Source organism: Lemur catta, chromosome 10 (assembly GCF_020740605.2).
Source record: "Lemur catta isolate mLemCat1 chromosome 10, mLemCat1.pri, whole genome shotgun sequence".
Lineage (NCBI taxonomy): Eukaryota > Metazoa > Chordata > Mammalia > Primates > Lemuridae > Lemur > Lemur catta.
In genome coordinates this window covers 90,650,263-90,662,981 of record NC_059137.1, presented here as the reverse complement: position 1 = coordinate 90,662,981, position 12,719 = coordinate 90,650,263, and the positions used below count along the sequence as shown (strand labels likewise).

At 52.5% G+C, this 12,719-nt stretch overlaps 1 protein-coding gene across 1 annotated transcript in view; it reads left to right on the top strand.

Annotated features, from left to right (window-relative positions):
- The window catches only part of ROR2 (receptor tyrosine kinase like orphan receptor 2), a 207,174-nt gene that overhangs the window by 152,390 nt on the left and 42,065 nt on the right, over positions 1-12,719 (top strand). The window contains exon 2 of the mRNA XM_045562582.1: positions 740-817. Coding sequence (XP_045418538.1) covers positions 740-817 — 78 coding nt within the window. The remainder of the gene's footprint in view (positions 1-739; positions 818-12,719) is intronic.

The window sequence follows — 12,719 nt, the reverse complement described above, 5'->3', positions numbered from 1 at the left end:
ATCTTCAAAAGTTATTTAATGGAACTCATTTTATGGTCAACTGGATTTAACAGTAATGGATGTCTTATGACATGCATGTTTTTGAGGCTTTTTTGTCTTTATTTACCTGGAGTTTGTGTGTTGTACAGTGCTAAACAGTTTTTCTCAAAGAGAATGAATTAGGTATGTGTGGACACTGTAAATGTGTTGCTCTTGTTTTTATGCATGAATGACAACCTGATTAGCGCGGAAGCGTTGACTCACAATGCTTTCTCAGTCAACGCTGAGCTGCGGAATCCTGTCTTCTAAAATTTAGTGCTGAGAGTCTAAAGCAGATGTGATTTTGGCTGTTTTGTGGCTTTCAATTTTTTTTCCTGCTTTTATTCCTTTAGAATTCTTTTTTTTTCAAGTGTGGTAAGAATGCTTAAATTGAAATCTACCCTCTTAAAAATTTTTAAAGTACGCAATACCATATTATTAACTATAGCCACTATGTTGTACAGCAGATTTCTAGATATTGTCTATCTAGCACAGTGATAACTTTAAAACTTCATGAAAAAAGAAAAAAGAATTACCTGTACTGTTATATCAAACCTGATACTATGAAAGTCCTCTCGAAGCTACTGTAATGTCTTATCCCTCTATATTTTGTACAAACAGTGGGCAGTTTCACTAGAATATCATTCTCTGCATACAAAGCAAATGAAAGGCTCCTAAAGTGCAAACTTGTTTAACGTGTGGCCTGGTTTTTCTTTCCCAGGTGAAGTAGAGGTTCCAGATCCAAATGACCCTTTGGGACAACTCGATGGACAGGACAGCCCGGTTCCAACTCTGAAAGGTAAGCTGGGACACAGGTTCCCTGAGCGTCTTCAGAATGTCACGTGAAGGGCTCCCTGCTGAGCTGTCCTTTCTACTGGGGCTGGGCCTGCCTGAATTCATGGGGCGTCCCCCAGCCCCGTGCTGCCCCCTGATGGTGGCCGTGAGGGACGGCCACCTTGATTCCTGTGTTTTCTGACTCAGGGGGGCTGGCCAGGCGGCAGGTGGGGGGGGTGGCAGGTGGCAGCATGGCAGGGGGCAAAGGGGCCGTGGGTGCTCAGGGGGCCCAAGGGAGCCTTAGGAGCTGGGCTGTTCTTGGCCACTAAGCAGCCTGCTGGCAAGCGACTGCCTTCTAGGCTTCTCTTTCTGGATGTGACTCTCCAGAGGCGTCTCAGGTGGGCGGGTGGCCCTCCTCCATACTGCCACCGTGGGTGCGGTTCTTTCTGCCTTGTCCTTTCAGCCCTTCCCTGAGGTTTGCTGGCAGCACCATGCTCACGTGGCACACTTGGTGGGCATCCTAGATTTGTAGCCTGCGCAGAACAAATAATGGACCCGTTATTTGAGGCAGTGATGCCTTTCCTAATTCACACACTGTCACCGTATTATGTTCATAGATTGTCTCAGTCAGCTCGGCTGCCAGAACAAAACACCACAGACAAGGTGGCTGAAACAGCAGGCGTTTCTCTTTTCACTTCTGGAGGCTGGAAGTCTGAGATCCAGGTGCTGGCGTGGCAGGGTTCCGGTGAGGGCCTCTTCCCAGCTGTGCGCACTGCGTCCCCACGTGGGGCGGAGAGAGAGTTCTGATTCTGCCTTTGTGAGGACATTGATCCCATCGTGAGGCCTCACCTCCTGACCTCTTCTAATCCTAGTCACCCTCCGAAGGCCCCACCTGCCAATACCATCACCCTGGGGCTTAGGCTTCAACATATGGATTTTGGGGGAGCACACTCGGTCCCGAGCAGTCCGCTGTCAGAATGGGCTCTGTGTTTCTGCTCCGTCTGAAGAGCAGCTCTGAGAGCCACAGCCGGTTCCCAGCCCGTCCCGGCACGTGAGGGGCCCCTGACTGTTGCCGCCTGGTGTCTGGAGGCTTCTTTGAGAGGACTTTGCCTTCTGCAGCATGTTAGATATAACCAGCACATGTGACTGTCCGGCAGCCCTTGTGCAGTGACCCTGGCCCTGCTGGCCGGCCCCAGCTGTGCGTGGGAGGGGTGCTTTACGAGGAAAGGGATGCCCTGTCTGGCCCGAGGGCGTCCGCTGTCCTCCAGGTGAGACTCAGCAGGTGTTCATGCCACCCGAAGGCACAAAGGCCTGCGCTCTGCGAGCTTTTTCAGTGCTCTGGGCCTCGGAACCATGTTTCCTTGGGAGGAAACACAGGTTTGTTTGTTTGTTTGTTTTTTGTTTTGAGACAGAGTCTTGCTCTGTCACCCTGGCTAGAGTGCCGTGGTGTCACAGCTCACACAACGCCTGGCTAATTTTTCTATTTTTTGTAGAGATGGGGGTCTCACTCTTGCTCTTGCTCAGGCTGGTCTCAAACTCCTGACCTCAAGTGGTACTCCTGCCTCGGCCTCCCAGGGTGCTAGGTTACAGGCGTGAGCAACCGCGCCCGGCCAGGAAGATAGTTTTTGATGGTTAGATTCTCACTCGTGTCTCCAAAGCCTGCCTTAGCCCCAGTGCAGATGGTCCGCAGATACTTACTGGTCACCCTGCAGCCAGTGCTGCACGCGGTCCTGGGGCACGGTGGTGGGCGGAGAGTGTGCCCCCTTCCTCTCCGGCTGTGGGGTCTGGGAGAGTCGGCACCCTGAAGGGACTGTCACATCATGGCAACATTTTGAGTAGTGTGGTGAGTAGCCCAAAGGAAGAGGCCAGGCTCAGGGGCCAGCTGGAAGAGGACGGGCGGGTTGAAGCGGGACGCTGTGGGGCTGTCTGAAGGGGGGGGGCGGCGTGGGGAGCCTGGGACCGGCCCGGAGGCGCTGCAGGGGGGAGGCCTGGCAGGGGGCAGCAGCCTCAGAGTCTGAGTCAGGTCTCAGCACAGCAGCCACACCTGGCTCTGGAAATTTAAGTCAATTTAGAATAAACACAATGAAGGACTCAGCTCCTCAGTGGTACTAGCTTCATTTCAGTGTGGGGAGAGGCTCCCATAATAGGCAGTACAGGTCTAGAAAGTTCCAGCCCCACAGGAAGCTCAGGCAGGCTGCCCTGGGCTACATTATGCACAGCTCTTTGGGTCCCAAGAAAAATGTATATTTTATTGTAAGTTGTTGGGGGCGTCTGGCCGGGGGCGCCAGGTGGGGAGAAGCAGACAGACCACAGTAACGGTGCAGCACCAACCTGTAGTCATTCTGTAGACTAATATTTGCTCGGAAAAATGTGTTGCAACCGGTGTTTCAGATGTGCTGCAAACCTCTCCCCCCAGGCTGGGGTAGGGGCTGACGGGGGCTCTGCAGAGGCTCCTGGGCAGGGACCACAGGCGGCTGGGGGCAGGGGGGAGCTGTTCTTCACAGGGAGCCTCATAGAAGCACCCTGCGGGCGGAAACATCTGCAGGGTTCGAGATGCACTTAGGAAAATGCATTTGCTTATAGAGGTAAAGAAATGACCATCTACTAAAATTTAACAGAAATTTTTATTTCCATCCAGCCACAAGTTCCCAACATTTATAAGTCAACGTCAGTGCGTTAAGGTGGGATTCTTTTACTTCCACTTTTGGTATTCAAGCAACTTCTCAAGCTTAGAATAGGATGCTCTCTAACGTGTGTTTTGTTTATCTGGGACTTGATTGCTTCCTGACTTTTTTGTTTTTGTTAATTCACAAGTGATTGGGTTAAAAACCATGTGTGTTCTGTGTGTTTCCAATGCCAAAAGAAGTTGTAATCAGAGTTTGGAAGTTTGCCTTGGGTCTCTCCAAGGCATAAAAACTCGATTGCAATGGTAACCGGTCAAGTGGCCGTGCATATGTGTGTGTGTTTGTGTGTGTGTGTGTGTGTGTGTGTGCACCTGCACAACCACAAAAGGGCAGTGCAAAAAGGAAGCAAAGAGCCCCAGGACGCTGGGCCATGTGTCTCGGCGGTGGCCTGTGGTGGGCTTGCTCACAGGCAGCGTTGGATGGGTGGTGGCTCCACCTGCCCCCGGGGCCTGGCCCTGGGTGAGGTGCTGCTCTGCCTGGTCTCCAGACTGGAGCACCCCGACGGCTGTGGGGGGACGAAAGGCCTGCTTAGCTCACTGCAGGCACCCAGAGGCAGTAGCTGATGCCGTTGCCATTTGTTAACATCACAGTCATGACTCTCGGTGGCTCCATCAGCACCCTAGGAGGATGGGATCCATAGTAAAACCCCCCACCCCCACCTCCACCCCCAAGGAGTCTCAGGCTGGCCTAATTCTCTGGTTATGTAGTGTGATTCTACTCTCCTTTGAGTTATGGGTCATGCACAAAGGGGCCTTACTCCACCCTTCCTTTCTCCTCCCATCAGTGAGCGAAGGAGTTGGCCTGGCAGTACCGTTCATCATTCCTGCACTTTTGTGCTCGAAGAGCTTCTGAGAGTGTCACTGCTTGGCCACATTTGGCTTAAATTAGATATATAAAGTAATATTACCTGACTGTACTATATTAGCTATTTCTTTAGTCCAGTTGCCATTGATGGTGCACACGCATCTGTAAACTCCCTGGTAGGGGACACTGGCCGAGGGCCAGTCCTTCAGTAATGTGGCAGCTTCACTTTGGCCTCAGCAAAACAGATTCTGAGAATCAGTTGCAAAAGGCGTTTTTGTTTAGATGCACTGTGCCAGTGTTTAGCACGTGGCATATATTTGGTAGTAGGTATTGAGACAGAGAGAGACAGGGAGATCCAAGAGCAAAAAGCCCATGTGGAAGAGAAAATGAACACTAAGGATGTGATTTCAACCCTGGTGATCAATGGGGTGACAGATGTCACAGCCAGATCACCCTCACATCCAGGATGTGATTTTCAGATGAAAAGTTTTCCTCTAATTTTCACACGCCAAAGTGCTGTCATTGTTAAGACTAAAGGCAACTTTTCAACTTGGTTATAGCAGCAGGTTAATGAGCGCATGGATGTTTGTATCCCCGATTATATGAGACATATAGTGTACATACATACATACGCATGTACCTATAGTTAGTAATTACTGCTGTCATATTACTTACAAAAGCTTACATTTGACCTAGAAACCATTGCTTTTGTCCCAAGCCTGTATTTTAGATGCATGTGTAATAAATGCAGCTTGTGCTTTGTAAAAGCAGTACTTTGGGATAATTGTGGGAAGTGGATAATTTCTGGAGGCCAGGGTGGGGTGGCGAGGGCTTGCCCGGCTGCTGGCCTCCTGTGTTCTGCCGGGGCCAGAGCAGACCCGGTGAGCTGTGTGTGTCCCATCTCAGAAGAGCTGCTCGTCGTCCACGCTGCAGCCGGAGGGGACTTCCTCCCTCTGCCCCGGGAGGAAATGTGGTGGTGGCAGGTGCTCTCACTCGGGTGGTGAAACCGGGGCCGCTTCAGTAGGCTGGCCCCTGCTGCTTGTGGCATGCCTGGCTGCGGTGCTGAGCCAACGTTTCCTTGGAAAGAGAAAACAGAGTCAGCAGAGTTCATGGTGTTGACTCGGAGACCAGGCCTGTTGCTCTCTGTTTACTAAGCTTCGGTTTCCCAACTCCTGTAGGCCTTACGGGTTGATTAGCAAATATACTGCGTGTGTTTGTGGTTTATTCTGGAACTCTTGGCGTGAGTGTGTGTGTGTGTGTTTGTGTGTGTGTGTGTGTGTGTGTGTGTGTGTGTGTGCTGGTTTCTTAGGTTTAACATAGAGTGAGGGTCTTCAGGCCTAATCAGATAGAAAATGAAAATAGCGTCTTGGTTGCAGACATAGTGTTGAGAACTGAGAATTCTGTGACGGAGACGTGAGCTCAGCGTCAGCGTGCGGACGCGCGTGCGGATCTCCCGCTGAGTTTCTGCTGGCCAGTGACGGAGACGTTCCCAAGGTCCAACTTCTTAACCTGCAACACGGGAAGAGTGGACATCAGTTCTGATTACGCAGGGGGGTGGCAGACGCTCACCCACGCTGGGCTCCAGGAGGCATTGTTGTCCCCGTGCTTGTTGTCCCCGTTGAATGGGGGGCTCCCTAGAGCAGGGTGTGTTCCAAGTGCCCAGACCAGAGCGCGAGAGGCGTCCTGCCCGTATCCGGGGCGTCTGCGGTGGCCCCGTGCTGAGCACCGGCAGGCAACCCAGGGTGGAGAACACTGAGGGAGGCCTCCCACCTGCTGGGTAGATGTAACCTGCCCCCGAGGTTCTTTTCATCTTGTCAACGTAAGGAATAAACACAGGTGGGGCTGAGGTTTACCAGACACCCACAAGGGGGACTTGAGCAGGGGAACCTGGTGCAGTCAGGGCCACCACTCAGGCACACCCTGCAGCGGACTGTTCTGTTACTCCTTAATAATCTCTCTGCAAAGGGAGAACAGGCGGAGTCTAGACACAGAGAAACTAAGAAAAACGATGTGAAGAGCGCAGTGCTGCGGAAATGCACAGGGAATTGGGGCTGGCCCTGCACCGAGCCTTCATTTATTCAGCAAGTGTTTATTGAAGCCCACCCACCACATGCCGGGCCCTCAGAGTCCCTGGAAACATCTCAGTATGGAGTGGTGAGATGCCTGCCTCTCTTGGGCTCACCAAGTGTCTCCCAAGTCAGCAGAGACAAGTGAGTGGGCAGCACGACAACCTCAGATGGCAAAGGCTGTGGATCGAGGTGGAGCCAGGACGGGCTGAGCGGTGGCGGCCGTGGCTGGCGGAGTGGTCTGGGAGGCCGAGCCCCGGCAGTGTGAGGACACTGGGGCGGCCTGTGGCAAAGGCCCCACGGCTCAGACTGTTCCAGGCAGGAGGGGACGTGGCAGAGGAAGGCCAGGCGGGACAGAGGCCACCCAAGGGCATCCCACGTAGAGCACCTGCTCATCGCGTTGTGTGCTTGGGGACCCTCCGGGGCAGCTCTGAAGGTGTGACCTGAAGGGTGTGGGGAGGCGAAGGATAAGGTGGCCGCAGAGGATGCAAGATGGGCTCCAAGTTCACCTTGGGGCGTTTCAGCCCGGGGGGCGTTGGCCAGGCCTTCTTGGGGTGGTCTCTGAGATGGAGCTGTCAGAACTGTTGGGCGGTGCCCTGCTCCCAGAGGTGCAGCGAAACACCCCCTCCGGCATGTGGGTAGACACGCGGCGGACAGCCCCCGTCTGTGACGCCAGCACCTTCAAGCAGAGGGGCTGTCTTGGAGCCCCTCCTCAGCCCAAAGCCTGTGGGGCTGGTGGGTCCAGGGCAGCCTCTCAGGACCCCCAGCTCATTTTCAGAAGCAATGAGAACACCAGGAGCTTGGCGGGGCCCACAGGCCACGGGCTCGGAGCTCATTTCCCAGGGCATCGTGGGCTTGGCTGAGTCCGTGTCCACCTCCACACCCACCCTTGTCTGGGGGTTGCCAGGAGCACGTCGTGAATCTGGGCAAAGAGCAGAAGTCCTTGGGGAGAGAGGGGAGGGTGTGGCCTTCTTGTCCAGCATGCTCAGCCGGCCCAGCACGAGGACCAGATAGAAGGGAGGCCTCCCCGCTGGGTCACTCTCAAGGTCCGGGTCAGCAGCTTGCAGCCCCAGCCAGGTGTCTGCCCCTGGGATGCCCACAGCTGACCTTTCCCCAAAACGTTTCCCAACATCCTTTGAGCAGAACCAACATAGGGTTTCCGGGTCTGAGCCTTGCACCACGCTTGAGGGTGAAGGCCATGCGTGGAGCACTGCGGCCCACGCGGGGACGCCTGTCCTGCTGCTGCCTGTGGGTCTGCGGTGCCCGTCGGGCGTCTGGATCCGGACAGGCTGAGTGGTCTCGGGAGCAAACGCCAGCCCGCAAATAGATGACCTCAAAGGATGCCCAGTCGGCTGTCCAGGGCAGAGTGTGGGCTGCGCCTCTGAGACTGCCTTGAGGCACGCAGGGGCCCGTGGTGGCCTCCTGCCATCAGCGCGCCAGGTTCTGTCTCTGTGTCCTCCCTTCTCTTTCTCCTTCTTCCCTAGAGTCCTCCGCCAGCCCCTCTTCCTCCCAGGGGTGGGGTCACTTCAGCGGCCTGCCAGTGCCCTCTGTCTCGGTGGCCGTCGCTGCTCCTGCTGCAGGTGACAGAGACAGCAGTAATTCTCCCTGAGCTCTCTGGCTTTGGGACCGTGCTGCCGTGGGCTGTGCACGTCTGTCTGTCTGTGTCCGGCCCGGGGGCGGGGGGTGCCTGTGTGTGCACGAGCCACGTCCTGTCCCCTCACGCAGGTGTGGGTGTCACCCTGTGCGTAGGTGTTAGTTTGTCAGGCTGTCTGCTTCCTTCCACTGCTTCTTCCTTTCTTCTTCAATCCGTCTATCCCTCAAGCCCTGCAGTGTTTTCCCTGGGGCCGTCCTGACAAAGCCTGCCGCCTGGGTACCTGAAAATGCCGGGAATGTGTTCTCTCACGGTCTGCAGCGCCAAGGTGTGGGCAGGGCAGCTCCTGCTGAAGCCTCTGAGGGCAGCCTGTTCCCAGCGTCTGTGCTTCGTCCCTCCAGATTCCGCCTCCTTCTGCACACGGCCACCTGCCCTCTGTGAGCCTGCGCCTCAGTTTCCCCAGTCTTATAAGGACTCCAGTTGTTGGATTAGGGCTCACTCTAAGCACGTATGCCTCGCCGTGACTCGATTGCATCTGCGATGACCCTAGTTCCAAATGAGGTCACATCACAGGTTCCAGGGTTAGGACTGCAACGCGTCAGCTTGGGGGACACAGTTCACCCTGCGGCCCGCTGTGTCTCTCCACAGGTGCCGACACTGTCACGTACTTGCCCTCCTCTCTTGGGGGCCTTGCCTCTCCTTTGCCCCATTCCCCTCGCTCTCTCCGACTCCCGTCCTTTCTGGGGCCGCCCCGTCGTGTGCAGCGGGGTCTGTGCGGACCGCCAGAGGCCGGCAGGGAAGCCGGAGCACAGCGGCTCCCTGCTCACTGCCCACAACTGATCTATTGACCTGCGATGTTTTCTTCAGCTCTCGCTCCCCCTACAGCTCTCGCTCTGCTTCCCACCTGCCCTTCCAGGACATTTGTCTGTTTTATTTCCCACTAATCAAAGCCCCGTGCCCCCAGTGCGTAAGGCTTTCTGTGTCTCCTGCCCAGACCCGTCAGCGTGGCCTGGGAAGGACGCAGGTCCCCCAACGCCTCGGTCACCTGACCTGGCGGGCGAGTGCTTAGATGGTGGGTTGGGGTGTGAGAGTCGCTGGTGGCTGATGTGACTGTGCTTGTTGAGGCAGAGTGGACGGGGCCCTCCTATTACCTTTGCCTCCAGGTGTGTTTCAGTGCTTGGAGTCAGCTCCACTGTCCAGAGTTTAGGGGTGCACGGAGAGCTGGCCTGTGCACTGGGGAGATGAACCCCTCAGCATCGGTTGTTGAAGTTGCACCGCTGTGAGGAAGGAGAACTCTTTTGGATCGACTGAAAGGGAAGACTTCTGCTCTCCGTAGCGCCGGGGAGCTAGGCAAGTGCTCAGACGTGGCTGGCTCCTCCGAGCCCGTGAAACCGTCTAGAGAGGTTGGGGCAGCTCCGAAGGGCCCTTCCTGGGAGCTGGAGGGAAGCCTAGAAAACGCCTGGCACAAACCCCTTACTTTGCACACGTGGGAAGTGAAGCCAGGCGAGGGTAAATGGCCATATAGACTAAGCACAGGGCAGAAGGGTATGTTTTGCTTAATCTCCAGAGAGCTTTTGTATTTGACCCCTGGAGAATCGATAATGGTGAAAATAGTGGACCAAACTAATTTGGCAGCCCTCCACATAAATCACACACAGGTACTCAACAAAATATTAGTAAAAGATGTAAATGCTTGTGTGAACTTGCAGGAGAGGTGGAGAAATGCCTGGGAGCCAGGACTGGAAGGGAGAAGAATCAGAACTGGCAGCCGGGGCCGCTGAGGTGCCTGCCGTGCAGCCCTTTCCCGGGGCCTCGGTTCTGACGGCGCCGTGCATTTGCCACGTGGGTTCGCCCACCCTGGACAGTGGTGTCACCGGCTGGCCTGGCACAGGGTGGACGTGTCGGTGGCTCCAGAGCCCAGACAGCGCCAGGAGGCTGTGGCCCCCGTGGACCTGCCGGGACTTCGCCGTCAGAACAGCCTGCAGGACACAGGCCGCACTGCAGAGCAACACCGGGCTGAGATTAGACAAAATAAATACGTTCAAGTTACTGATGTCACTTGGAATTGGATGTATTACGTTTCCTTCAGTCAGGAGAAATAAGAGGTTAGGATAAAAATCAAGTTTGGTTTTCGGAAAATAAAAGAATTTACATTTCTTGTAACCTCGTGTAAGCCCTCTGAAATATCCTCCCTGTTACCGAAACTATTGTTTCTGCTGGGCCCAGTTTCGTCCAGAGCCTTGGGTTTCAACAGCCAGCAAGGTGGGAACCCCTGGGGCCCACGGAACTAAGGCGCTGCAGACAAGCCTCCCGCCAAGCTGCGCCCCACGAGCCGCGTCCTGGAAAGCGGGCTGGACCTGTCTCAACTTGTCCACCCAGGGAAGCGAGAGGACAGCTGGCCTCGCCCCCGGCTCCAGGTGGGAACCACAAAAGCCTTTTCCATGGGAAATAAACCCTGGCCCTGCACCTCCGGAGAGCAGGCTTGTGGAACCAGACTGTGGTGGGAAATCCCAAGCCAAAAAGCTAACGTGAAGCTTGGTGCTGCCTGTCGAAGGAACCCAGGCCTCGAGGGACCCCAGGGAAGAAACAGCCTCAGCATGCAGAGGGCAGCGCGGGCTCGGGGGCTGCGGGAGGAGGGTCGAGCCAGCACACAGCGAAGCCAGAGGATCAAAGATAAAAGAGGAAATGGGAGCCGCACAGAAGAAAGGGCAGTGGTGGGTTTGAGAGGGAACCACACAGACTTGTAGGAATGAAACATGCAGTCCACAGAACCTGGCGAGTAGGCTACAGAGCGGATGGGCCACAGCTGAGAGAGAAAAGGGCAGGGAATATAAGAAAGTGGTAAAGAGCACAGAGGAACCATCGTACAAGGAAGACCGGCATGTATCTAGAAGGAGATCTCAAAGGAGAAATGAAGGGAGAGAGACAATACTTCATAAAATACTGATAGAGAATTTTATGGAATTGATGGAAGGCAGGAATCTTCAGATTGGAGGAAGGGCACTGAGACTTGAGGGAGATAGGTGAAAAGTCAATTTACCTTTAGTGATAGATACTTTGGAATGGCAGAGACAAAGGGAAAATGTTAAAAATAGCCTAAAAAGGGAAATTCATATCACCTGCAAAGGAACAAGACTGCAGGACTTTCAACAGTCACCACAAAAGCCAAAAGACAGTAGTAGCATCTAAGAATTCCATATTCGGCTAAATATTATTCAAGTGTGAAAGTTTCAGATATTTGTAGAACAAAACTAGGAGTATTTACAACCTCATTCTTTACCCAAAGAGTGAGTGTGATTCAGAAAGAGCTTGATTGAGCCTGGGAGAAGGAGTGAGATGTAAGAAGTGTTGGTGAGGAAAAAAGGTGGCAAACAACTTGGCAGATCTGAATAAACTCTACTAGGAAAAAATCAATAAGCATAGTGGCCACTGGAGACTTAAAAACAGGGTGTAACGAAGCAGGTCAGACCAGTGTGTTTGTGTGGGGGGCAGTGTATGCATGTGTGTGAGTGATTGTAGCTCGTAGCATTTAAAGGTTCTTGTATTTGGGAGACTCTGTCAAATTAGGTGTGCCTATAAGAGGTAGTGCAGCTAACCAGCTCAGTATAACTTCAAAGAAGCAAAGAGGGAAAATGGAAAATAAAAAAATCCAGTAGAAAATACGAAAGGAGAACTAAAAGGCAATGTGAAAACATTAAAACCAAAACTCACCCAGTTAAAAACCTCATAGATTAATACCTAGACTCATAAATTGACACATAAAATTATTGCCGCTTACCAGATTTGTGTCTAATACAGATTCATAAAAATGAGAAAGATGTTAAAAAGATAAGAGTAGGGTTATATTAACCAAAAGTACCCTGAGGTAGCTGTAATATCAGACAAAATGGTCTTTTAGACAAAACCATCACATAGTGATATAAAGACCAAACAGTGTAATAAACCTGAAGTTGAATGCACTCAGCTCTATAATTTCCAATATGCAAGCACAATTTGACAGAATGAATACACGTCTCATTGAAACTAGTAGATAAGCATATTAAAAACTTTTACAACAAAATGGACAGGCTTGATCTAATGGGCATGTGTAAACCTTGCAGTGAAAGTCAGAGAAAACACACTCCTAGCGAGCAAATGTGGAAGCCTCTGCGGGAATTGACCTGTCAGGCTGCGAGTCTCAGCGGCACCAAGGAATTGCCGTCACACGGACCAGGTTCTGTGACAACAGTCTGATTAAAGCACAGTTGTCATAACTAATAGCTAAGAGAAAAGAATCATCAGACAAGTTATAATTTATTGGATGGCTACAGAGGAAGTGGAAGGAAAATTTAGCATTTAATACAAACATTAGAAAAAGAAAATGCTGGAAAACTAATGAAGTATAGAAGTTGGAAAAGGGGAGCGACGCGTACTGTCCTCTGGAGAGGAGGAAAGGCCGGAGCAGGCTGTGGCTACGTCTAGAATGCGTGTGTCTTAATGGTGTCCTGAGTCTAATACGTGAAAGCCTTAGTGTCAAATCTTGATGTTTTGTGAGGGGGTATCTCTCATATTAATACCAGTATTTTTCTGCATGTTTGGAATATTTCAGAATTTAAAAATTTTGAATCAAAAACAATCTTAAGCAAAATAATTAGGCAAGAGAAGAGAGAGGGGAGGTTTGAATTTGAAGGCAGAAAGGCTATGTTATTGTTATTTGAAGAAGACGATATCTGTGTAGAAATCAATTAACAAGCTGTTATAACTAATAAGATAGCTCAGTAAAGTGGCAATTTAAAAGAAAAA